We start from the raw sequence: 26,913 nt of genomic DNA, 5'->3' as shown, positions 1-26,913 counted from the left end.
GGGCAATTCTTAATCACCATGCCACTTTGTAATTCCTGTAAATGTATTAGTGTCTGTGTGTGGGTGTACATTTATTGTATGTAAAACGCTCTGTAGCTCTGTTTGCTCCCAATAGGATGCTCATATTTACACTTAACAGTTTTCTCTCTCAGAGTGAAAGTCATCAGAGACAGAGAGAGATGTTTTTAGTTGTGTAAAATGTGATTAATCAAACATATGTAATAAAAATAATTAAACTTTAAACATTCGTGCCATTAAAGCTGTAGACAGAGGAAGTAGGTACAATAAGAAAGAGGAATGTGTGTGTGTCTGTGTGTGTGTGTGTGTGTGTGTGTGTGTATGTGTATGTGTATGTGTGTGTGTGTGTGTGTGTGTGTGTGTGTGTGTCCTCTTGTCAAAGCCGTGTTTACTGCAGTACGAATCTTTGCCTCTCATACAGAGTGCTTATTCACTCTTCACACGCAGCCTCGGACAATTGTAGTGGCTGCTATGGGCGAGTCACACATGTAAACACAGCCGACATGACGAATACTAAATTCCATGTGAAAGTCATTTTTTAAAATTTGTTCTTCACGGTGACTTAAAGAGATGTTTATTTGACCAACTCTCAACAAATTTGGGTTTAACAGGGGGCAGAATGATGAATAGGTTTTTTTCCCAAATTTGAAAGAGGTCAAATTTCAAATCACAGAAGCTGTGATTACATAATTAACCAAGTCTTTACATCTGTAGAAAGTAAAAGTTTTAGCTGTCAGTGAGCTGGTGAAACAACAAACAGAGATTTAAGCATCATCTTAGAAGTTTATTGCGAGCCACACTGTGTGACATGGATCTCATAAACTTGGGTGTAACATTAAGTTTGATGTATGCAGACTCTATGATGATCACACCTACTGCATCCTAGGCTACAAGTCCTATTCCTAGGATGCAAGTCAACATACAAGAAAACACCATCGACTGTGCTTCATCCATCTGCGGCGTTACAATGAAGCTAAGCTAAGAGCTGCACCCGAGCAAAATGTCATGGTAACAGCTGAAGGACACATCAAACAAACAAAGGCTTCGGCCGCCACGACTCGACACGATTTTGTTTCACTTTGATTGTTTTACCTCCACAATTGAATTTAGCACCTTTACATCCCTATCAGTTGGTTAGAAGATGTGAGCTGTAGCAGATGGTTTTCCTTAAATTTATAAAAAGGCCATCTTTGAAGCTCTCTCGCAGTGCATAGTAAGACCATAGTTATGCAGCCATGACGAAAGATATTGCCATGTTTCTTTCACTTTGGTCATCTTTCATCTGGGACGGCCTAAAATTACACGCTGTACCCCCGGCTTTTGTGAAAGAAGGAACATTACTCTTCCTTGGGCTACTGTAATGTCCTTTTTTGTTGTTCAGACTGTATAAAAACATATTTTTCTATATAAATGATCTAGGTAACGACCTCATGCCAATGTCAAGGAAGCCAGTAGCTTAGCTGTTGTGGAGTAAAAATAACTGAGTCAAAGTTTTAAGCATATCACCTTAAACTAAACTTAATTCAGACCTCCATGAGGATTAGGATTCAGGATTAGGGTTTTAGGGATGCTGCTTGTCCTTTCAGTCTATTGATTCAGTCATAATCATACTTGAATATTAATAGTAATGCCAAATACATTAAACAACTAATACATCTGTGAGTTAAACTGGCTAAAAGCTCAATATAAACTATTAAAGTTGATGTTTTTCTGACTGATTTAAAAGGAAATAACTCTAGTAGGACATCAGCATTAAGTAACAACTATTATGTAGGAGATCATCAAATTTATTGGTCTGAAAAACTACAATTCCATATTTTCCTGTTGTGAGTTACTAGGTTTAACTACTCAGTGGTGCTGATATATTTAGTTCTGCTTAGCTGCAATGGATTAGTTGCATTTCCTGATGCCAGATGAGTAAGACTGGACTGGGTGAGTATGTGATGCTTACAGAGACGGTGGAGCTGGGTGTGTTGGTTCCATAACCAGAGGAGGGAAGGGAGGCCAACGACCAGCGGCGACCATCAGTCCTGTCACACAACAGCAAAAAGACAAAAACATACATTTTTAGTTGTTTTTTTTTAAATGCCAGTGAGAGAGAATAATCTATCAAACACATTCTTAATGCAAATTGGTCTGTAGAAACATGAAATATGCTCCCAATTTCCATGTTTGTACTGACAAGATGTGAAATATCTCCAACAATCCTAGTGATTGCATGGTTGTAGATGAATGGTGACCTTTTTCTGGTATCGTTCCAAATGAGGTTACACTAGACAGGGAGGCAGAAATTGGAGAAATGATAAGGTAACTGAATGTGGAACTGAAACTAGATGCCAGTATGACGTGAAAGGAAACTTTCCAAAAAAGGGTTTTAAGAGTTAAGGCAAGACAAACTAATGAAGGGGGCTATAAAGTCTAGAGTGTACTTGACAAATGTAGGGTTATGAAAATTCAGGGGTAAATAAATGTGAAGCCTAATGTGAAGTTACCTGTCTGCTCTGTGGCAATGACTGTGGATTATAATAAAAATACACAATTACATGATATCATGTTGGCAAATGATACAAAAGAAACACATTTTTGTTGCTAATTTGGAAAACAAAGAAAGGCTTTTGAGATGCAGAGGATTTTGATTACTATTTTGGAAAAGGCACAGAGGCTATTTCAAATGCATGTCTTTACTGCCTACGACAGAGAGCACGGCAGCTTTAAATATTTAAAAAATATATCTGTTTCTGTCTCCATCTGGTCTTTTTCAGATGGTCCAACAGGCACAGGAACTGGATTCAACAGGATTGTTCTATTCTGGCTGATTTGTTCAGCTGTAAATCACGTAAATATCCATGCTTGTGTTACCTTCGTGCAAAGGAGAAATGAGCAGAGGCACTAGGAGAGAAATTTCTAGGACTGTCTTGAGGACTCGTTCCTGCAAGAAAAAACACAGAAAAGAAAGAGAAAGAGAGAGAGAGTGAGAGTGAGAGTGAGAGTGAGAGAGTGAGAGAGTGAGAGAGAGAGTGAGAGAGAGAGAGAGAGAGAGAGAGAGAGAGAGAGTTTTAAACAAAATTAATCTCACAGAGTGAAACAACCAGAAAGAGTTGATTACAACTTCAGTTTGCAGCCAAAGCAAAGAATGACAAACTACTGACGATTGAATTACTACAAATCACAATCAACATTGCAAAGATGTTCAAAAGACTTCACTTAAAAAAGTTTTTTTCCTATATAAAAGGCAACGTCATTTATTTATTTATATATTTACATATTTGAAACATTCCTTGAAATCGTTCCTAAATGCTGAAAACTGGATGTAAAATTTGTAAAATCTATGTACATTAGTATTTATTCACATTCATTCAGGTGATGGAGGATCTATAGTTCAGCCAATTCAAGCTTGGAATGAATTGTTTTTACAAAAAGCTTATGGAGAGAAACTTATGATTGTTTGACTTATTTATTAATGTAAATATTACTTGTGCAGTCTAGAAAGTGTCATTAAGAAAACTCACCATTTAAAAACTGAAACTAAGCCATATAAGCCACATTTGCTTGAGTAATAAGTAATAATCGATTTTCCTAATCAATAATAATCATTTTTGTATCAACTCTACACTAACAATTACGGTGACAGTTAAATCTTTTTTTTTCCTTTTACCATAAAAGGACATTTATTTTATATCTCATAATTTGGCAGCACCCAGCTTTAAAGGACTAATGCATCTACTGTGGACTTAAAAACTGTCTCATCATCAGTCTAATAAAGTAAGTTTAGTGCATAGTTTTGTTTTCGATATCTCACAGTACATCTCTACAGTCCACTGGTTTCATGAAAGTAAGAAGGTCAGTAGCCCGGTAAAGTGCACACACCCACAGACTCATTCCAGCGGATTGTTTTCACCAGCCGCATATTCACTGAATGCAGAGTTTTTGCGGGCAGCCGAGCAGAATCTCTCACCCTCCCTGCCCTCCTCTCGCCAGTAATAGTAAAACGGTATGCTTTGACTAATGTGTTTTTAAAAGCCTCTCGGTTTTCACTCAGCATGCCAACGTGTGCCTTGACTCTGAATATCAGACATAGAAACGCCTGGTAGCAGCGTACGGTGGTTTAATACTCCCGTCTCACTGATCTCAAATGGTTCAACTTCTGAGAGACAAGTGATTTGCTTTGCTAATGTGATAGTTGTAAACCTACTACGTATCTGACAGGCGCACGACTCATCAAAACTGCCTTGATGTTACCATAGAAATGCAAGTGCTGGAGAAAGTGGTGCAACTTTTTATGGGGATTTTTACTAAAATGCAGATTCAATTGTGATCTATGAATGCACATAATGGCCGGTGAGTTTAAGGTAAATGAGGAAAAAGGAAAACAGATGATAATCTATTAGAAACTAATATTTTTAATGGCTATATAGCACTTTATGGTTTAAAGAAGAGGGTTTGCACCTAAAGAAGTAAAGTATCTACATCATTTCTTCATATATGCCGTATTTATATCTCCTTTTATAATCTGTCTTGATGCATTTCATGTTTTATGTAAAGCACTTTGAATTGTCTTGCTGTTTAAATGTGTGATATATATAGATTTGCCTTGCCTTGCCTTGCCTTGCCTTTTACCTCCACTAGTAATATCCACATACTATTTCCTTGTTGGTTATAGAAGCTTTGGGCCACTGAGCACATTAAACTGTTGGGACTTCCTGAAAGGCACCAATTAGCTGTTGTGTTTCCAAAACCCGTAATGCTAAAATGAGCCTATGGTCCAGCATTAATCAGACATAATTACATCCGTCACTAAGGGAGCGACACGACGGTTAATTAACCAGAAGCCGATGTACAATGGTACCACCTCCAGTGATGATAAAGACGGGACTTTTCCATGCTGCGGAAGAACGTTGGAATTGTTCTCGTTACTGATGTGAATGTCACCTATTTAATTGCATTTTAATCTTAATCATGACCAATTAAAGATGATAACAGCTTCCTTTGGGAGCTGAGTCTACACCTGAAGAGACAATACAGATGACCTAGTTTATGATAAGAATATTAAGCGGAAGTTTGTTGTTCAATATTGGATTTTTAGACTCGGTAGTCGCTGGCATTCGAGTGCGGTGCTACTGATTATATTACAAACTAGTATTACACCTCGTTCCTTCATATTAATGCTGGTTTTATACAGTATTATTACACATGCTTGTACTGATGTATGTGCATATGTATGTGAATATGTCCAACATTATTGTTTGCTTACTTTTGATTTTCATAATCACATTCACAGTTATTGTTGCATTGACATTTTAATTTCTAAGGACTGCTGGAAGAGTAGCTGTTGGTGCTGATAACAGCTAATCAGGATTCAAATAAATAACAGAGCTGTAACTAATGATTATTTTTTATTATCAATCAATATGTTGTTTATTAGTTTGGTCTATAAAATGTCAGAAAATGGTGAAGAATGTTGATCACTGAGCACCAAGCACTTCACCATGACGCAACCTAAAATGTCTTATTTTGTGCTCAAGGCCCCACAACCCGAAGATATTCAGTTAACAATCATAGCAGACTAAATAAACCAGAAAATATTCACATGCAAGAAGCTGGAACTTTAAAAAAAAACAAAAAAACAACACAAAATGAATACAGTTTAATTTCCTGTCGATCGATTGATATGCTTATTGTTGGAGCTCTGTAAATAAAAAAACAAAAAAAACTACTCTAGCTGTTAAGAACATCGTCTGAGAGGGATGACATCATGCAAATTATTATAAAATATACACCTGACACGCTGAAGAAAACCAGAGTTCAGAGCTAAACCTTAAACTCCATGTAGGAACACTCATAATTAATATACACCACCATTGTTTACATGAATGCTCCCAGGTATAGAACTGCTGTAAAAAGGATGTTTTTCTTACCTTTGGCACCAATATTACGTCTGAGCCACAGTGTTAGGTCCTCCCAGAGTACAACACACTCATTAGCAACAACATTGTGGCTTTCTGAGTCTGAGTCCATCTTGAAGACTGGGTCCCCCATTTTCGCTACGTTACGAATACAGACTGAAAAACTGAGAGTTGCGGCTTTGCTTTTGCTGACCAATGCCAGGAAATAAAACGCCCTGTGGTAAATGAGGCCTCCCCTCCCTCTGCTCCTGTGCATTTCCTCTCTGCAGGCCACCACTTCCTCACCCAGGACAATCACAGAACCTCTACTTGACACCGCACAGTTCGCTCTGACTAAAAACTACACAATTATCCTGATAAACATTATTATTAAATTAAATTACTACGTTAGAGAGCTTAGAGCTTTTCTATGCTATGCCTTAACACAAGACTCTACTCTTATGCTGTTATGGCCTACAAATATAATATTTAATTTGCATTATTAACCATTTGAGTAAATCCATATTGTATAAGGGTGCCACAAAAATAAGGGCTTTAATTTGATATAAAATCTATGTTGAAAGAAACAGGAGGACTTTACAGACATCTACTGTGCTGTTTTCTAAACTACTATTTTTTTCCCTCTTTGCATTACACAATGGACTGCATTCCTGTTAGAGAACATTGTGAATTAATGGCTCCCCACCCCTTGTGTACCAGCATGTGTTTCTAACTCTGGGGCACATCACACAGACACACACATAAACATAAACACAAACACAAACATTGCACACACACTTACCTGTAAGAGATGAGAGGGGCGAATGAGGTCGCTGTAAACCTGACGACTGTCCGCTTCCTATCAGGCTTTTTCTGTTGCTCGTTCTGCAGCTGGTGAAACCACAGAGCCAAATATTAGATCAGGAAAAGTGGACAAAGAAACAGCTTATGAGAAAATGTCTTTATTTAAAATCTGAACTCATATGCTCAAGATGACTGAAGAACACATTTACAGCAAACGCCTACACTAGCTTTAAACAGAGACTCAAGTTAAAGAAGCCTTTCTAACACAGTGGGCTAATGGGAACAAGCAGAAGTAGGATATCAGTAAGCAAAGAAAGGCTGCAACTCAATAAACTAAATATGAAATTCAACCAACACTGAATACTTAATGTTGAATATTACTGAAATGATAGCATTGACATATTTTACTTTAAAATCTTATTTAAATTCATGTGGTTTGAATCCCCCTCTAACAGAAGATAGTTTTAAGTAGCAGAATATCAAAAACTTGATATTAAATAATGTTTTTTTAGGGTCCATAAATTCAGATACAAAATATATAAGGGTTCAATATACATAAACTATTTTTCAAGTTTCTTAATTTCATTTAGCCAACCTCAGATCTAACTTGAACATCTGAGCAGCCAAAGACAATTAATGGAGTCTGAATGGACTTAATCAGACTTTGGTCAGGTAACGTCCTCTCGGTCATGTGATCCAACAAAGAGACGATCAGCATTGCTTTACTTCAATTCTGTTCAAATCTAAATTTATAGTACAGTACTTTTATGTTCCCCTTGTAGCAGTGAGAGAAACTACAAAAACAGCTGACAGGTGCTTCCACCATAGCCTACTCTGTTGCTACTGTTGTGGTTGTAAAAGGATCAATTTGTCTCACGCACCACACAACCACCACAAAGTAAGGCTCTGATAACATTTGGAAATTCAAGTTATCAGAGAGCTAACTGGATGTGTTGTTTGTGCACTGTTAGCCGCTTGGCTGGTGGAAGTCTCTGGTGCACATAGAGCGTAGCCAGTATGCATTCATCAGCACATGAATGTTAAGCCCAACACTGGATTAAAATCTTCAGCATATTGTGAAATTCAGTTTTATCTGATGGTGATGGGCTTTATCAGCATTGCATGAACTTGTTAGGCAAGAGCTAAAATGTAATGGACTTTCACTTATATGCAAAACTTCCACACTGCAGGTTTGGTACTATATGTGTGGATATATATATTGTATACTAATCCTGTTTATGTATATTATGGCCTTTATTTACTTCCTTAAATATATTCTTCAAATAATTTGTGCCAACAGTAATGAAATCAAACCTGTAATGATCCACATTACAGTATGTGTCAATTCAATCTGGCAACATATTTGTTTCTTTGTGGACTGTTTATAAAATAGATATTTAGTTATAAATAGATAGATAGATAGTTATAGATAGATAGATAGTTATAAAAAATAGTATAGTTCATCTTGACTAATCTTTATTCATAAACAAAAACACTCCATGCCATTTATCTGCTGACAGCTTTGACTTGTCTATACCATCTCAACAGTGCATAAAAACAACCCCCGCAACCACTTTAAACATGTAATTATGTTTATGGAATATATTTCCAACCAAACACTATATTATACTGTTAAAATATGCCCTCAAGATGATATACTGGCCCAGACACATCACCATAGCAGTCATTACGCCTACAGTAAATATTTGCACACACAGCATCATAAAAGGCACAGACACCGAGCATCTTGGTTCAGTGTACAGACTCCAGGATGCTTTTAATTTTTGTTGGTCATATTAATACTGAACTGTGACTCACAAGGAGCGGCTGTAATCAACAACATGTGACTCATAATTGTAGCCCAGCTTTTAACCTTGAGAGAAGAAATGAAGTATTTTGACGGAAAAGCTCAGTCTCGACGTTCAGTGTCCTGATTAGACATGGGTTTATACTTTCAAATTAGAGACTCTCAGTGGAAACACATAACGCCTGAAGAACACGAATCCACTTCAAGGTCAGAGACTCAATGACATCCCGTTATGTAACCTCTTCTGAGAACTGAACCATTTCCAGCTGAATTTTTAAGATGTTAATTCCAGTCCTGTGCATAGCTCAAAACGCCACAAAAACAAATCCTCCAGTTTTTCTCCGCAGTGTTTGAATAGTGAAGCTAAGAGCTGAAAAGATCTCTCTGTACAACAATGATACAGATACAGAGAAAGCATCAATGTGGGACAGAGAGAAAAGATAAAGGGAGAGAGAGAGAGAGAGAAAGAGAGAGAGAGAGTGTTTCAGGCAGTCACAGGTGCAGCTCGCCTGTCTGTGTGTTGCAGCATGGATCGTACAGAACAATCAAATGCACATGGGCTTCTGCAGTGATGCAGAAATGCATGAGCAGGCAGTCTTCATCTCTTTGTCAACACACAGAAGCCCTGAGAGCTTCAATGTCACGTCAACAATAGTGAGGAGTCTGGCTGTTTTTCTTTTTAAATAAGTGTTGATAACGTTGTCTAAAAAGCTCTTGACACTCCATCCTTCTCTACATTAGTATGATTAAAGGTGGATAAAACCCCCCAAACTATTACAATACCTAAAGTCAGCATTGAGACATCTAATAGTTGTAAGATATCTGGTACAGCAATCAAGTGTTATCTAATTTGTTTTTCACATAACTGAAGCTGCATTTAAAAGGTTTTAGTGCCGGAAAACCAAGACTGAAGTGTTTCGGAAACTGCTTAAAAAGCCAAAACCGTCAATGTGCCTCCAGCAGATTATTTATTCTTCTTTAGCAAACAACACATTAATGTTCTATGCAAAAGTTAATGATACTGCATTAAACTGCAATATCAAATTAATGAGATTTCGCTCCTCATAATTAAAAGTAATTTATTCATTCAATTTAAAAAATGCCAGTGAATCTGCCTCAATAAAGCTAATGTAGCCAGGTTAGCATATTTTTAAATAGTTTGCAGCAACCTTGTATGTGTTATTTGTGCAGTGAGTACCTACTCTAGTATTTACTGGGCAAATACACAAATCAGACCTGGCAAGACATTATTTGATTTTTTTTAGCATATTTTTGGAGCACTTTTGTGCTGTTATTACAGTGTTGGCAGTAGAGAGAGATGACAGGAAGTCGGGATTATAGCGAGATGTTGACACGCAACAAAAGGTCCCTGGCTGGACTCGGTCGAACTGACACTGTTAACTCCTGGACTGTCAGGGGGCTTTAGAGCACTGAAGACAACGCTGTTAACAAATGCTCACTCAACATAGTGTCAGTGTTAGTAACGTCTTGCCATTTATCCAGTAGTAAAAGTTTCTCAGTAGATAAATATTGCTAACAGTTGTGTAACGTTGCTATTTCATGATATGCCAATATGTCTCCTGTATAAGTTAATGTTGCCACTTATTAAAATGCTACTTTCAAGTCTAACACAGATTTGTAATGCATTTCTTACTCTGGTAAATGAGTCATACCGTATAACATGAAATATTGCTCATGACACTAGCAAGTAAACCACAGTGCTAATAATTTGATGATCTTTCATAGTTTGCAGGATTTGAGCAGACAACAGTGAGCCGACTGGAAGACTGAACGTTATATATTGTGTTTTTATTCAGACAATAAACGGCAGCACACAGGACTCTCCTCCTTAATTCTTCCATCCAACAACAACACAACGCAGAGCCAAGACGTTTAGAGTAAAGGTTGATTGATTGACAGAAAATTAATATGCAGATATCACAGCACAATATCACCTTGGGCTCTATAAAACTATATAGGCGTGTTCCACTGTGTTTCATTGTTTCTAATTAACTGATTAATCAAGAAAATGATCCTCAGATTACCTGATAAAGAAGATAATCAGTAGTTGCAGCCATACTCAGAATTAAGTAATTTCTGACTTGCAAATTCAATGTGATGTGATCTGCACAAAGGTGTAAGGTGATTTTATCAACACTAGATTGAGATTTTTGAATTTAATAGTATCAGAAATTGTGCATAATGTAATGTGGCATACTGCAGAAGTCATGCAACAGTGGACAGGAAGTTCAAGTTAGTTTCTCTCAGTTTGAGTCATGTGTGGAGAAGACTGTAAATGACTCAACTGGAGGAAAAACCAAACTTAAATACAATTTATAGACAAATTCTGAGGTCCGTCTCACTGTCACCTGTTTAAGCACAGAGGATATACCTGCTCAGACAGTGATAATGTACCAGTGAAGTATCCCAAGTGGCTTGTAGTCCCCCTGCAGTCGTGTTGCGGCGACAAAAAACAAATCAATCTCCCTAAATCAAAAGGGAAACCCTATTTTGACTGAAAGCCCATTCAATCCTTGCTTACTCGAGTGGTTTCTAGGGCCGGCCCCTGCAATCAGGAGTGTGGACACACGCCATGAATCATTTATCACAATGGGGAGGGCGTGAATAATATCTGGTACACAGGTGCTCAGTCAAAGAGGATCAGTTTTAACGAGATCTATTTATACCCTCTCACTGTGGATTAGGCCAAGAGAATGCCACACTGCTGCCCAATCAACCCTCTTGTTGCTTCACCCTCTGACTACCCATCCCAGTGTATCCCCTGTTAGAGAGCTGAGTGCCACTCACAGAGACATTAAGAGACCGCTGTGGGATTATATTACCCAAAAAAAAAAAAAAAAGTAATCATTGCAAGCAGGCCAACTTCGTCACATCTGATGCTAAAGCTTTGGTGGAAGCACCTCTGTGGCAGGAAAGGCTGAGTGCACGGAGGGGCCGAGGCGGGTGGGAGGGGAGGGAAGGAATCATGTTGGTGTAGTGAAGCTTTACAGGGGGATAAAGGAGCTCTAGGCGAAGATGATAGGGAGAAAGTAGGACAGTGTTGTATGGCTGTACTGCAGATGTGTGAGATTCCTGGAACGGCTCCATATGAGGTTAAATGCAAAACCCTCAACCTCATCAAACCACTGTTGTTAGACACATGAACTATACAAAGGCATAGCTATAGATCTCTTTTGACTATAATACTCTATATAAAATGTGTTATTAAAGCTAGAGATACCTACAAATCAGAGCAAAATGGTTCAAATGTTTATATTTACCTTATATTCTACTCTACAGTATCTCTTAATTATTACAAAGTAATCTCAATCTGTCAAAGACAATAGCTCAGATTTACGCTTGCTTGCTTATTTTGGGTAAGGGAAGAAGCAAAAATAGATGAAACCCTTTGATTTTTCAACACTAAATAATTCTTTTTTTTTTCCCGTGTCTGATCCTGACCCATGTCGACTAAAAGCCATGATTAATCTTTTTTACTTCTGCCAGTTTCGCTGCCTTGTCAGAAGCTGTCAGGTGAGCTGACGAAGTGCAATGCCACATAAATTGCTGCTCCTCTCTTGACAAACCCAAATTCAAAGTCAGACATATGACACACACTGCTCTATTAATAGTATTTTTTAAAAAGTGGACCACTCAGGTAAAATAACACTGCAAGCTTGTGTTTGTACTGTAGCTGCTGAAGAAAGCTGTTTCCTTTAAGCCACTGTCATTCTCCACATCTGAAGATGTACAGAACAGTATTACATAGCTCTAAACGGGCTCAGCCTTGACATGTCTGTTGTGTTTTTTTTAAGCTGGAGAGGAGCTTATATTTCCTCTTAAATCACACATTTTACTTGGTACATTCATCATGGTAATATGAAGATTAACTGCAGCAAAGTTCTTACATCTTTCATTTTCTATTTTGACTTGCCTTCTTTACTGAATGTACAGTGTCTTGCATAGGTTAACCATCAAATATAATAATCATATATCAAAATATTGAGATGCACGAGTGGCAAAGGTGCTTTTTTTGAAGGGTGATGGCCAGCTGTTTTCCTTGTAGTTTAGAGATAAATGTCATATGTGACGAAACTTCCCATCTGTTCTCAATATTTGTACATATTACATTAATTATGACATCATCCTTACAGTCATTGCAGCGAAACCTGGCAGTGACCTCGGAGACGTTTCATTGTCAATATCCCGCAAAATCTGACAGTGGTTTACAAATGAAAAGAAATATCTATGCACTGAGGCAAGATGTCCAAAACCAGCCAGTATTTCATGTTAAGCTGTTCTGCACTATAAAATAGGTCAGGACAGGGATTAAAAATAAATATCATTTATATGGGCTTCACCAATACTGTAGCCCCATCATATACAAAGAAGTGGGATGAAGTGGCTTAGCTATAAAGCAGTTTCTACACATTCTAAATCACAAACACCAACGACAGATTATTCTTTCTCAGATGTTGGGGAGGCTGCTAAAAACTCAAATGAAATAGAAAGAACTGGATGAAACATTTTTATTTTCCAAGAGACACAACTTTGTCGAATCAGAAGTATCAGTTCAGTAACAGAAATTACAACATTTTGACATAAATGAAAATCAGCTTTCACTTCCACCTTCAAATGGCTAAATAATAGGATGAGATGATGGAAAGTGCACATCCTGTGTAAGGAACATGAAACTGCCTCGACGACAAACACTCAATTACAATTTGGCTAGCAAAGCAAACAATACACAATAGGCAGACAGGGGAACACCCAGCTTCTTATTCATGTCGCCTTTTATAAAACACTTGAGCTGACCTACTGTAAATACAAACATCCCTCCTGCCACTCACTGGGCCATAAAGCATGTCCATATCAAGTTACCTGTTTGGTAGGAAAATGACATTTGATACTGGACAGTCTAATTTCTTTATCCAATGCTTCTCAGAAACCTTCCTGTAGGGCAACACATCACACACTGCAGTAAAGACAATAGAGCAATACTTCAAACTATTTTAACTATTACCTTTTGGACCGGCGCAGACGAGCTCCACTTAAGAAATGTGGCATGTTAAAGTTGGACAGTACTGTCCACAGACTAGAGTCAGACATTGTATCCAAGTCATGCCAAAGAGGGAGATGTAAAGGGGGCTTGTGAAGACCTTGTGAGCAGAAGCGATGGATTTCAGGGTTCAGGAGGATGCGACCTCCAGAGCAGTCCTGACAAGTACTCCTATAGCAGCTCTCCTTAGGTCCAAACTTCCTCTGCACAGTCACATCTGCAGCCAGCTGCGGCATAAACACACTAGCAGAGAGGACACGTTGTCCTCCTCTGTCCTCAAATAAAAGTAATCCAGGGAGGATCCTGAAAGGCACACAGAATGTGTGATCCAGGTCAGGCGTTGACAGCCTTCACTGTGGCAGGAATATGACACCTAATACCAGCTGACTTTCTGTTTTCCCATCTCACTGCGACTGTGTTCTGTATCCCAAACACTCACCCTGCTCCCCTGCTCAACATGCTTCATATCATGTAACAGGCATCTACCACTTCACATCCTGTGAAGGGGGGGTTGTGAGACAGAGGGGTGCTGCATCATCAGCAGATGCTGCTGTGCACTCGCAGCTTTCACAAACTGGCTCCCCTCCAAAAGTCCGGTGGGTCAGTGTATTAGGCAGGACCTATTTGAAATGGAAATGCTGTGCTTTTGCATGGAATTCTTCTGCTACTGCATAAATTCTTCCCTCTACTGTGCCCTGCATAGACAGTCCCGTCCCATTCATGCCTGCCTCACCTCTACTTGATCCACCTTTGATCCTTGACTAGTGCTATCTGGTCAGCTGTAAAGTCAGATAAGCTGCCAAATTTACAATGACTACTGAAAACATGCAGATCTGAAGTTTCAAGTGTGGAATAAACAAATGTATTGCAATATATATTAAGAAATAGTTTTCCCTTTAATATTATAAGACAGGAAAGGAAGGAAAACTAGAGAGTAAAGCTGTACTCAAGCATGTACAGGCACATAAAATCTGGTGTTTTGTCAGTTCTGTGATGAATTTGACTTTCAAGTCCTGCGTCTATGTGAGACTTCTTAGGGTCAGCTCATGATACCAGCTTGTGGTATGCAGACAAATTCTCTGAAGTAGCTGTCAGAGCCAAGAACAAAACAATAACCCACCAAGATGAACCAATGCATTTCAATCCAACCTTAGGTCCAAGGCATTGATTACTTATATCCAATGATTAGTCCCCGAGGGAGGGAGCAAAGTTTAGCCCTGCAGACAGACACTTGGCCATGATAAGAGCAGCTCTGTTAGAGTGTGTGTGCAGAGTTGGAGGTTCTGTAATCACTAGAGGGATGAAGTAATGTATATATGTTACTTTCACAATCCAGGTTCAAAACATTCGACATGTCTTATCCAACTACAAGAAACAAACAGTTACATAGCTCAGACTATAAATTAAAAATACCTCTCTTTTTTCTACCACAGCTCCAACAGATGTGTCCAATCAACAACTAAACAAATAGACTTAAAGTATTTTTTATAATAAAAAAATACCAAAACTTCACTGGTTCCAGCTGCTCAAATATCAATATTGGCTGATGCTCCTTGTCTTCAGTGATAGTTGAACAAAACAAGCTGTATCAATATGTCAATTTGTGATTTAAACTCACTATTTTCTATGTTAATCAAATATCCTGTTTTCAGATTAATTGTAATGAAAACACTCATTAGTTGCCTTCTTAGCATATCTGGCATGACATAAGACAACAAACACTGAAACGAGCCAATTTCTTGAAAAATGTGTGTTATTTTGAGTTGTAATGTATGAAAACCAAAAAAAGAAACAAAATAAAGATGTCTTTTTATGACAGGAATAAAGCCAAACAGACCACACGACATCACTCTCATGAGGCCATTAGGACGGTAAGATCGACTGTCTTGTCAGACTCTGTTTGGCCGCTTATTACACTCACAGTGAACATGGAGCAAAAGAAGTGTTTCAAAGACAGGCTGAAAGCTTCACAAAGGAAGTGCACAGTCAGACCTGAGGACCATCAGGATGCTGCAGATGAGTCTAATCACTTGCCAAGTGCACTGCCTGGAAGGGATTCAAAAGCTCAGGAAGAGAGCCGGAGAGCAAAATCGGGAAAAAAAAGAGGAACACCACCATGACTGGCACATAACCGCTAGTTCTACTTACGTGTACTTTTTTTGTAATAGAGTGTTATCAGAAGACATTTTTCCTGTGTGTGTGTGTGTGTGTGTGTGTGTATGTGTGTGTGTGTGTGTGCATTCCCTCAGAGTGGCTTAGTCCGTCTCCCTACAGGCCAGCGTGACAGCCTTCACTCTAATTATGGCTCTGCTCTGTTTCTGTGCTCCACATAGGAAGTGATGGTTCAGACGGTTCAAAGTCAAACTTGCATAGAGCAGCATGAACAGAGAGTTCACCGGCAGCACCGACATCACAAGCAAAAAAATTTGGGTTACTGTCCTCTTATTGACTTATGACTTGTCTCTGGTAGCTAAGGAAAATACATAAAGATAGATATTTTAACAATGACGTTAGTTTTGATTCAATGGGAAATGAAAATATAAAAATACTGTGATATATATGTTGGTTTTAATGTATTGGCAATCTAGCTGAACTATGAGTATTATCATAGAATTAGAGTTTTTTTGCAGCAAAGTAATTAACACATGGACCAATCTGTTCTCATTCATACATTGTGCTACATGTCAGCATATTTCATGAATCATTGTCTGTTCTGATGGCTTATATGAATTACAGAGGCTATAAACACTTTTACAGTTAATAGATGTGTTTTGACATTTTATTGCTATATGAGAAACATCATTAAAGTTATAATCCTTAAAGTTTTCATGGACTTAAACCCCATTTTTCATACTAGTAACGATCAGTATTTGTTACAACAACAGTGTCACAGTCAAACTCTGTCATTTGTTATATTGATTAGCTGCTGAAAAATCAAGAAGGGCAAGAAGTGTTATCCAATATGAGTCAGTCTGAGAGTACTCGCCAGGAAATATTAAGAGAGCTGTACAGGAAGGTGAAGAAAAATAGAGGGGAGAGATATTAAAGGATATGGCTGGCAATTTTCTATATTTTTCTTATCCTCAACAAATCTCACACTGAGAGCAAAACTAACAATAAATTGATCTACAGTACTAGACCTGTTGTTCAAGAACAACAACAAAAAAACAGGTCAATGATGCATAATGTTGCAGTGGAGCCATTTCCAAGGCTTTTGAAACACTCAACACTTATAAGTAGATCAAATCCTTGTTGGTTTGGCTCTGAACATGAGGTTTATTGAGGATTTTTGAATAGTGATTATAATTGATTTAAAATGCCTGCTCGGATAGACTTGATGCAAAAACAATGCTTCACTAACTTTGTCACTAGTAATGCATCTCTGATCCACGTACTATTTAGATCAGTTTGGTCCAAAGTGCTGCAGTTTGATAGTCTATAGATGCAGATGGATGGCCCTCTACTGCAGGATAATAAAAGGTGCAGGATAATGTTAAGTCACCATAAATATAAATACAATCTTCACATTCTCGTACGGAGCTGACTCACTTAAATGCCTACTCCACTTGAGTCTCTATGAAAGCCGAGCGGAACAAGGAGGAGGTCGGAGGTGACATGGGTGGGTGTTTTGTGGTATTCATTGATACAGAAAAGCCTGAACATTGAGTGTTTTGAATGAAAAAAAACAACAACAACATTCAACAGTTCCAGTCCAACTATTTCTCAACCTTTGTGTCAGAAGCTGAGAAAACCTGATAGGAAAACAGGTTGTGTACTTTTCTTCAGTAGAACATACAGATGTGTGTTGTGGTGCTGTGAACTTTCCATTTTCTAGATGCACTTTGGACACAGCAGCTGAACAGTAGTTAAGATAAGCTGCTGCAGAGGGTTGCACTAAATACACAGTAAACCTATCCATTAGGGCATAGCATTCACCTTTAAATACAACTACTGATACTTCCCTTGATCTCATAGAGTAGACTGTAATTAACATCCGTCATGACATTAAAAGGCAGTAGATAACAAGGCAAGCTTTTTTACATTGTGTCTGGACACCATGAACCTCGAGAGCCTGGGTGGCAAACCAGGAATAATACTGTATAAACGCTTGTAAACCAATGTACAACCACAAGATGACTTCAGGTCCATAGACTATATACAAAGACAGATGTAGCTAGGTGTGATGTCACCTGCTGGTTTACTGAGGACAAGTTTGAAGCCCAGAGATCCTGTTTCATGTCAGTAACATCTTTTTCTGCTAAGACCTTATAAATAATGAGTATGCCCTGCTACCTCAGATCAAAGATAACGCTAGCTTACTAGGAACACTGAGCGCAGCACACCTTGGCGAATGTTAGCTGCCTTAGCTAAACTGTGCTAACCGAGCATGTATTATCATCTACCTCAGACCAAAGATAACGCTAGCTTACTAGGAACACTGAGCGCAGCACACCTTGGCGAATGTTAGCTACTTTAGCTAAATTGTGCTAACCGAGCATGTATTATAATCGAGCAACATTAAGCGGATGAAATATTTCAACAACAGTCAACTCATCCTGGAGTCGGAGAGATCAGCAGACGAGCCAACTGTCAATCACAGCTGTCAACCATCATCCACACATCGATGCAGCCAGGATCCAGACAGACTGAGAGTGTTTACATGACTACATGAGTATGAGTTTGTTTTTGCACATGTAAACATCATATGCCGATTTCAGAAACCTGGATAAGGCCTTATCCCGGTTTTGAGAAACCCGATTATGTTAAGCGAAGTACTCTGAGAGAAACTGGGATACTGTTGCATTGTGTACATCTCATCCCGGTTTCTGACTGCTGCTGACGACCTGCGCAGGTGCAACTTCAACCACGTGACGTAACAGGAAGACAAACAATGGCAGCAATAAGAGCGTCTCGCATCTGGAGTGATAAAGACATTGGGGGTTTTTGTCTTTTCAGTGATGAAAGAGTTAAATATAACCACTGCTTCCTTGTCCTGTGTGGTGGCAGTGACACCTTGACACGGGTCAAAGTGGAGGGCATGCTTAATATTTCCTTTCGCTCTCTTCTCCCATTGTTGTCGATAAGGCGGCTAAGTCAAATCTGCAATGTGATGTTGGCACCCAGTGATAAGACCGCTATAATCCAAAGTGGTCTCATTTTCAATGGCCGCAGATTAGCAATAAGAGCATTCAGTAATCAGTAACCAGGATACTAGTATTCATAATGTATACATGGATATGAATAAACTGATTTTTTGGTGTTTCATGTGAACACTATATCTCAAATATGATCAAAAAGCCCCAGAGCTGCGCTTCTCAAGTCCATGTAAACGCAGTTACTGAGACCATTCTTCACTTTGATGTATTGCAAATGCCACAAATCCTACTTAGCACATGAAAGAGGAGCATAAACCCGACCTCAGAAAAGAGAGGGCCAAGATGGGGGAAGGGGTGACACCATCAACATTATATAAGCACTCCTCTTACAATGTCATTTCAATGGCGGATGATTTTTAGGAGGGCAAACTGAATACCCGGTTCTAGCCTTGTGACAAATGAACACAAGACTGACTCAAACATGCACTAAAAGGCCTTTTCTAAACCAAATAGCCATGTTTGAAGAGCTTTTGCTTACCTCCAAAAATGAAATGCGTGCAGAGGGCTGCACGGACTGCAAGGGCTAGTGGGAGTGGGGCTCAAGCTTCGGGGAGTGAGGCTGTAAGTTAAATGAAGTGTAGTGAATAGTTGTCTTTTATCTCACACACACACACGAACACACACTCACACAGAGAAAGAACCCCCCCTTTCTATCTCCCATAGCTCTGACATATCCAAAGATCAAGACAGCAGCATCATGTAGAGCAGTGGTTCTCAACCTTTTTGGTGGCAAGGACCCCCCCCCCCCCCCCAAAATGAAACACATAAGGCTGCGGACTCATATTTGATAACTGTCTATTCTATAATTTGACAGATTAACAATGAAGGGTGTCAAATCTATTTACAGAATATTCATTGTCAATGAAATAATAGTGAAATTAAAACATTCCCCATTTTCTGGTGATCCCCTGGAACTGCCTCAAGGACCCCTGGGGGTCCCTGTTACCCAGGTTGAGAACCATTGATGTAAGGTAAATCATCCCTGTCAGATAAACCAGTATTGTGTTTGAAGAGCAGGCTCCCAAAGCATTTGTCTGGTTCTGAAAATGTGTGTTTGACACCGGGGGGATTGTTTGAAGCCTGTTTCATTTCAGACTAAAAATCAAAGAAGACAAACAAGCATCCTTTTTCTAAGACATGCTACAGATCTTAAAGAGAGTTATGAAGGAGAGTCAACCTAAATCACATGTCTGACTGAATACTTGTTATAACATAGAAATAGTGTGTCTCCTCTTATTCCAATCATACAGAAAGAGTTTGACTTTCATGTCAAGGATTGAGGCCTATTCAGACTTTCAGCAGTGGCACTGCAGAGCATTAGGTCAAATAGAGGTGAATAAGTTTTACTGCAGTGGCACTCCAGAATATTCTGACTAAAAGACATCCTTAAAATAACAGAGGCAATACGCCATATGTTAAACTACTGTATGTGAATAGTATACACTGTTTTAAAGGGGATTTTTCTGTTTTTCTCACTGTCAACAAAGACCATACTATACCAGAACAAGTATTTACTGAATATCCAGACCTTGATAAATTAGAGATACAATGCTCCACTACTGTTGTTATGAATCAATCCCAGATATACTGATGTACACCGCACCAAATCTTATTATTTAGTAAGAATTGCAAAAATCTACAGTAGAATTTTTCTATTTTTGTTTTTGTATGCATTTGTGACTAAAGATTTACATCTTCAGTGGGGAAAAAAATGGGTTTCGGGCGACAGACAAGACGGTCTTTTTATGGGATTTGTTGACAATGGGGGGAAAAAAACGGAACATTGGCGGCCTCATCTTTTAAGGAGTACAAATAAGAAGTGCAATATGTCCAGATCTCACTGTACTGTATGATTATATAAACTATGACTAGTGGGTACAATTCACTCAAGAAAGGTAATTTAAAAAATGCTGGTAGATAAAACACAGCACAGTACTCATTATCCATAAGAATAGAACAAAGGTTAATTACAATGATCTCTAGTTCATAAAGGATTCACACACAAGTACATTTTTTGGAGCACTTGTCCTGAAATCTGCACAGAAATAATGATTTTAAAGAAAATCTAACACACAGTAGTCACACTGTGTCCTATTTGCCTCTCTCAGTTGCAGATTTTTTAAAGCCTCAATTGGAGGGAACCATAACAAATGCCTTGTTGACCTGAATAAAAAATGAATCAAGTCAAAATGACTGGCTGTGATAAAAAGGGGGAAGCCTGCCATGTAAACACACAGCCTTCAGTGATTTTTCATCTTATTGATCACACCCAACAAACGCTGCCACAAGACTCATGACTGGTGTGTTATGAGCGTGTGTGTCTGTGTGTGTGTGTGTGTGTGTTTCCTACATGTGCACTGTGTGTGTGCGTGTTTCATGCCAGCAAAAAAAAAAAAAAAAAAAAAAAAGCATGTTGTGCTGTTGCGGCACTCCTCAGTGTGATATGTTATCTTCCTGTCTATCACACACAAGTGCAAGAAAACATGAATGCATGAACATGCACACACACGCACACACACACACACACACACACAAGCCACTTGGCTAGATGTGAATGATTTTGACATCAGACTTCCTGCTGCAGATGCTGCTGCTAATGCTAACGCTGCACTGAGCTTAAAGCAACCCTGAAAGACAGCAACAAATATGACAGACGGATGAAGCTACACACTGCAGAGAAGCTGCCTCCAAAGCCGGGAAGGATAACGGAGGAAAATACTCACTCTAGCGTCAGCCCTGGAATTCTCAGCCTCTCCCGCTGGGCTTTCATGGCTGAACTGTGCTCGTTTGCTCTATTGTGGTCATGATATGCATTCACACTGCCTGCCTGCCTGCTGCCCCCCCTGCACTGACAAAGAGCCAAACCCAGCCACCACAGTGCGATGAGACGGATTGGTTTTCTCTCTCCCCCCACAAAAAGGGAGGGAGTGAAAAAAAGGGGGCAACCGTTCTTGTTTTGGTCTTTCCACGTTCCACCTTGAAGCTGTCAAATGAGATCCTCAGTTGCTTGCGGAGGGCATGGAGGCAGTACAATAACCCGCTCTCCCCTCCCCTAATACACGCCCCCTGCTCCTTCACAGACGCACGCACATTTGTGGTCCCCCCACCACCACCACACCCACTTTCCACCAGCTGGTGACTTGCTACGTAGCAGAAATTAATGCAATATATTAAATGTATATTTGATCTGCTCCTGTGTACGCAGTCACCTTGACAGACACTAAACACGAGGCACGCACCATATGATGCAATGTCACCACAACCACAGAGATGATGTCATCCTCGAAAGAGAAACATAATGCACCACTACCTGTCAGTCCACATCAGTCAATGTACGACAAGACCGAGTGTGTACACCTGGAGTAAAATCCTTTCTACACAATAAATCACACAAATAAAATTAAAAAGGAGTTAAAAAATGCAATTTGCAAAGGAGTGTGTTTAAAACATCTTACCCTGCAGGTAAAAGGAAGTATAATAGAGAGGCAGGGATTTAAAACACCCCAGAGATTAGTGCTTGGCATTAGTAGAATTATACCTATGATGCATTTCATCCTCACATATTGCTGTAAACACTCTATTGCCAAAACATCAAGATCCCAATAAAGTCAAAATGAATCAATGACTCACTAACAGGAAATCTTTTGAGGATGAACTACTGCGTGACGAAAGAGGGAACTTATTCAAACGATGTGACAACACAATGTAAAAAAAATCGTACTGCTAAAATATGTAGAGCTGCAGTGATGAGTCTATTAACTATGTTGATAATCTATTCATAATTTTGTAATTTATCAAGCAACAAGAAAGATTGAAGACATCATTTCATAATGAAAATAACTTAGTTGCAGACCTGATAATGTGGTGTAATGAGTCATTTCAGAAACCGTAACTGCAACAGAAAACTGCGACTAAAGCTCCGTACAGTCAGTCGAGCGAATGATGGTGCTTTTTTTTTTTTTTTTTTTTTTATCATCAAACTGGTGATAATGGGAGAGACGAATAAAAAGCAGCCAGACACAAACACTTAGCTGCTGCCTCACTCTCTCATCTGGTACACCAATGAATTCTTTATTGCCATGAGTATATTTGAAGAGCAAAGAGCCACCAAACACAGCACTAACCACATACCCGGGAGCTGAGGCGAGCAGGAATTGGAGCATAAGAAGATGTGAAGGTGTTGTATCTGGCATAGGGCAGGTCAAGAAAAGGCTACCAACTAGGAGTCAACACGATTGTCTGATGTACTACTCTTTTTGATTGATTAATTTCCCTGCTTATATAAGTGGATTTGTTTTTTTTGCAAGCTTTGGGTCAATTCACAATTTCGATTTTTATTTATTTTTTGGCCTGCAAATTTCAGCTTTAAATACATATTCATAAAGACAGTTGAAGAAGCACAATAAAAGAGCTATTAGGCTGTCATCATTATGAATAAAATACAGGTTATCTAACACAGCTATTGACTGTCAGTACCAGATGTGTCAACTGAGTAGAGGGCATCCAGTTTAATAATCAGTTGATAATCACAGACAGAGCAGAAAGGTCCGCTCTCTAACTGATCAGACTGTTGCTAGGTAGCATTAGCTATCCGGCAGGCAGACTGAACAATGTAGAGAGTCTGGAAACTGTTCAGTCGACTCTCAGCTATTCAATCCTCATAACCAGAGACGATACCTTGTAAACAAACACAAACAGAGGGTACAGGTCAGTGTGCCGAGTCATTTTCGGCCCGTCCTACTCGTAAATGTCACAATGAGAATAGCCAGAGACAAGCGAGCCAACTGGTGTCACAGTTACAGTGAAAGCTTTGACTTTCTGTCTGTAAATGGTACACGATTCCTCTTTTTATACAACACCAAACATTTTCAGGGTGCTAGGCAAATGCTCACCACCCTAAAATGTGTCCTGGAATATAAAAATGGCATTAAGAGGATTTTTAAAAGGAGACAAAAATAGTTTTACACTCTAAACAAATGTGTGGCTTGCTGATAAAACCTTCTTGGATCATCAACCATGCAAGTAAAAAAGAACAGCCACCACACCCGTTCCCAACTATCAAACCTGTTTCTACAGTCAACTGAACACTATAAAAAAGTAGTGACTAACTTTGCACTCTACTGTGTGAATGCTGTATATGTTTTCTTCTATATCATCATATTAACCCCATTAGACACACGTTTCCATTGCTTTATGACGGATAGAAGTCTTTCTGCATCTAAATCAAATAGGTAAGAAACTCAATATTTGTGACTAAAAGGCAGATATTTAACAAGTTAAGTTATCTTTGGAGGTTTTATGTTAATATTGCCTCAAAGTTTCACACCGTCTCAATATATTTTCTGCACTTCTGAATAAATTCACACTCCCCTGTCACTCTAAACTTTTCAGTCAGCAGGTTCAGACTGTCAAGCTTCTCTCTGTTGAACCAGGAGATGTGACAGAAAAACAGTACCTGTGCTACCTGAATATGTATTTAAATGAAACTTATTATCAAATATAGCAATGCCAGCTGTTAATCTTCGGAGGAAATATGAAGGAAAGGTGTTTAATTGACACCTTACGAATCAATATGTAGACACTCTCAGGCATTGAGATAATCTTGAGAGGCAAGTTGGCCACCAGTTATAGATGAATATTGAGATATGCATGTTTTATCATTGTCTACCTACATAGAAACTAGTTAATGTACCAGAACTAACTAAAACAGGAAAGAAATAATTACTTAGAAGAGTTTAGTTGAACTCTGATTTAACTTTGGAAAAAAACATCTCTCGGAGTGATTTTCTTTGTGCTGTTAATCTGTGGCTTTTACTGAAGAAGGTGCCTGACTCACCAAGGTTTTCATAATAATTTATGACTGCTGCTGTATCTGGGGTGAGAAAAAAAAAAAACCCTTTCACTGACTCACAGCACAGTTTGCACAGCAGCGTCTGTTGTATCCTTTTTGAAATCAGTTCTACCTCTATGCAGGTAAAGCAGACCAACGTTAGTCTCTGCTCCAGTATGCTGACGGTGTTTTCAGGTCTATAGAAAGCAGTGATACTGTACGTAATGAGATGATGGGGGTGACATTCATTACTTACATCATTTTGCTAAATCATGGAGCATGAGCACATTGCCATTTGTCTTACTCAATGAGATGACATATTTTTGGGCATCTTGACTCCAATGTTCTCACCATCATTTATCATGCATCCTATTCACAGCTGCACAGCCATCCAATTACACACAACCCTTTCACTTGTCCTCTGGATATGAATCAGTATTATAACAGCTTATTTACACCTTCTAATTAATGACACAGCTCTTGTGTAAATCTGTCCACAGAAATAGTTTCATGTAACTTCTTGTGACTATACAGACTGTATAAGTGAGGGCACTCACAAAACACTCTACAATACAATACAATTGCTGGCATATCTTAGAACAAAGCGTTCCCATAATGTTTGCACATACTCTTGGAGATAATGATCAGTTATGTAATTGGGATTGCAGATCGAAAACGGAAACACTTTTTTTCCGAGGAATACTTGAGATAATGCTGCATAAGTAATCTGGAGTGTGATGGACATTATCTGTTCATTTGGAGCAGCTGCACAGTATCTGCAACAGTTGGGACATTTGTTTGATTTCAATGCATAAAATATTATGAATGACCTGTTTTTTTTTTTTGAAAGACATTCAAATACTTTGTGAGGGAAAAAAACTAAAATCTAAATAATAGGATTCTAGCACAAGTTGTTCTTTCCATCTGTTCTGCATTACTGTGACAAATTGAGGTTTGCACTTAATGTTGTGTATTTGGAAGTCATACTGGACAAAAGCTTATGCCAAATTAATTGTTGATTTACACTTCTCGAGCATTTTGTCCAAAGCGCTGTAAAACTGAGCTTTTATCCAAGTCACAGCAGATCAAGGAGACGACTGCAAGTGCATGAAGTAAAACATCAGGGCATAGCAAACTAAGACTTTCATTTCTTTTAAAGAGAGCGAGAGCATGTTAGGTGAATATTTACTCTCAGAAGACGTAGGCGGAGAAGGATTCTGCAGACTGAACCGTCAGTCAAATAACTTTTTCCTCTTTCAATGGAGCACAGGGCAGTCGAGTTTGGATTGAGATTTCCTAACTGAGTGAACAGTGATGTGAGGACTAGTTGTTATGCATTGGCTGATCAAATTAGTATCACTAGATGCTGAAAGATGTGTGTGAATGTGCCTGTAGGGATGACAGTAGCTGTAAAACTACTACTAGAAAACTCTGAGTAAATGGCTAACCATTGACAGCATCTGTTCATAATCACCATAAAAAGTCTGCATAACAGAATCTACAGTCAACAGTTCCTCTTCAATATCTGGTTGCATGGAAAAGCAGCAGCAACATCATCTCTGGTTGCTTTGAGCTGAAAGTGCAACAGGTTGTGTTTCTGTGCTGATGAAGAGCAATGAGAATACGATCTAATATAATAATGGTCAGCAAATTCAAATGAGTGTCTTGCCAACACGTATAAATGATTCGTTTTGAGTTATTTAATTGGACCCTGCGAAAGACTTCCAGTTATTAAGGTCAGCCTATAAATAGGTTCTTGTAAATCGCTCAACTAGAGTGACACGTGCTGGAAACAAACTCCAACACATGACATATCCTAAAAAGGTAAGATCCATTACTCCTGTTGGAAAAGGAACTAGGTTAATACTGTAAATCCCTCCAAGGATGTACAGAGTTTGTGGACCTTGACAATTAACTTGCAAGCTGACACCACCAGCTTATTAATGACATCAAATGTTCAGCAGATGGCTCTCTGTCACAACAAAACCTCTGCTGCTGTGCATTTGGCAAATACTGAGCCGAAACACATACAGTACACTTCCTCAAGAGTCAAGTTTTCTTTTCCGTTAACTTTTTTTTTTCTCGTTGTTATTGGAACATAAGTAGATGTAGTGTCTGTCAGCTCCGGGTTTGCACATCATTATCACTAACATTATCTTTTTACATGCTCACATGTCAGCTTTATTCCCTTCTCAGCTCCAACGTCAACAATTTACACCATCGCCCTGCTTAACAGTGTTTAAAAAACCAAGCACAAAAGTGGGACGCGGCACTTAGAGATGGCAGTGATAATTATCAAGAGAAGTAAATATATCCTACAATAGACCCATACATATTTATATTTCTTAATGTGTTAC

At 38.8% G+C, this 26,913-nt stretch overlaps 1 protein-coding gene across 5 annotated transcripts in view; it reads right to left on the bottom strand.

The window, feature by feature from the left end:
- The window catches only part of mast4 (microtubule associated serine/threonine kinase family member 4), a 102,813-nt gene that overhangs the window by 25,291 nt on the left and 50,609 nt on the right, over positions 1-26,913 (bottom strand). For 3 of the 5 annotated variants that reach the window (XM_053340705.1, XM_053340706.1, XM_053340708.1), the window contains exons 5-8: positions 19,205-19,285; positions 6,703-6,791; positions 2,878-2,947; positions 1,970-2,048 (exon numbers count right to left, since the gene is read on the bottom strand). In XM_053340705.1, coding sequence (XP_053196680.1) covers positions 1,970-2,048; positions 2,878-2,947; positions 6,703-6,791; positions 19,205-19,285 — 319 coding nt within the window. Of the gene's footprint in view, positions 1-1,969; positions 2,049-2,877; positions 2,948-5,933; positions 6,035-6,702; positions 6,792-19,204; positions 19,286-26,913 lie in introns of those variants that run through there. The other 2 variants (XM_053340707.1, XM_053340709.1) reach the window with 2 other exon arrangements.

This window comes from Scomber japonicus, chromosome 19, assembly GCF_027409825.1.
Source record: "Scomber japonicus isolate fScoJap1 chromosome 19, fScoJap1.pri, whole genome shotgun sequence".
NCBI lineage: Eukaryota > Metazoa > Chordata > Actinopteri > Scombriformes > Scombridae > Scomber > Scomber japonicus.
Note: the sequence above shows the minus strand (reverse complement) of the source record. Positions and strands in the feature narration are given on the sequence as shown.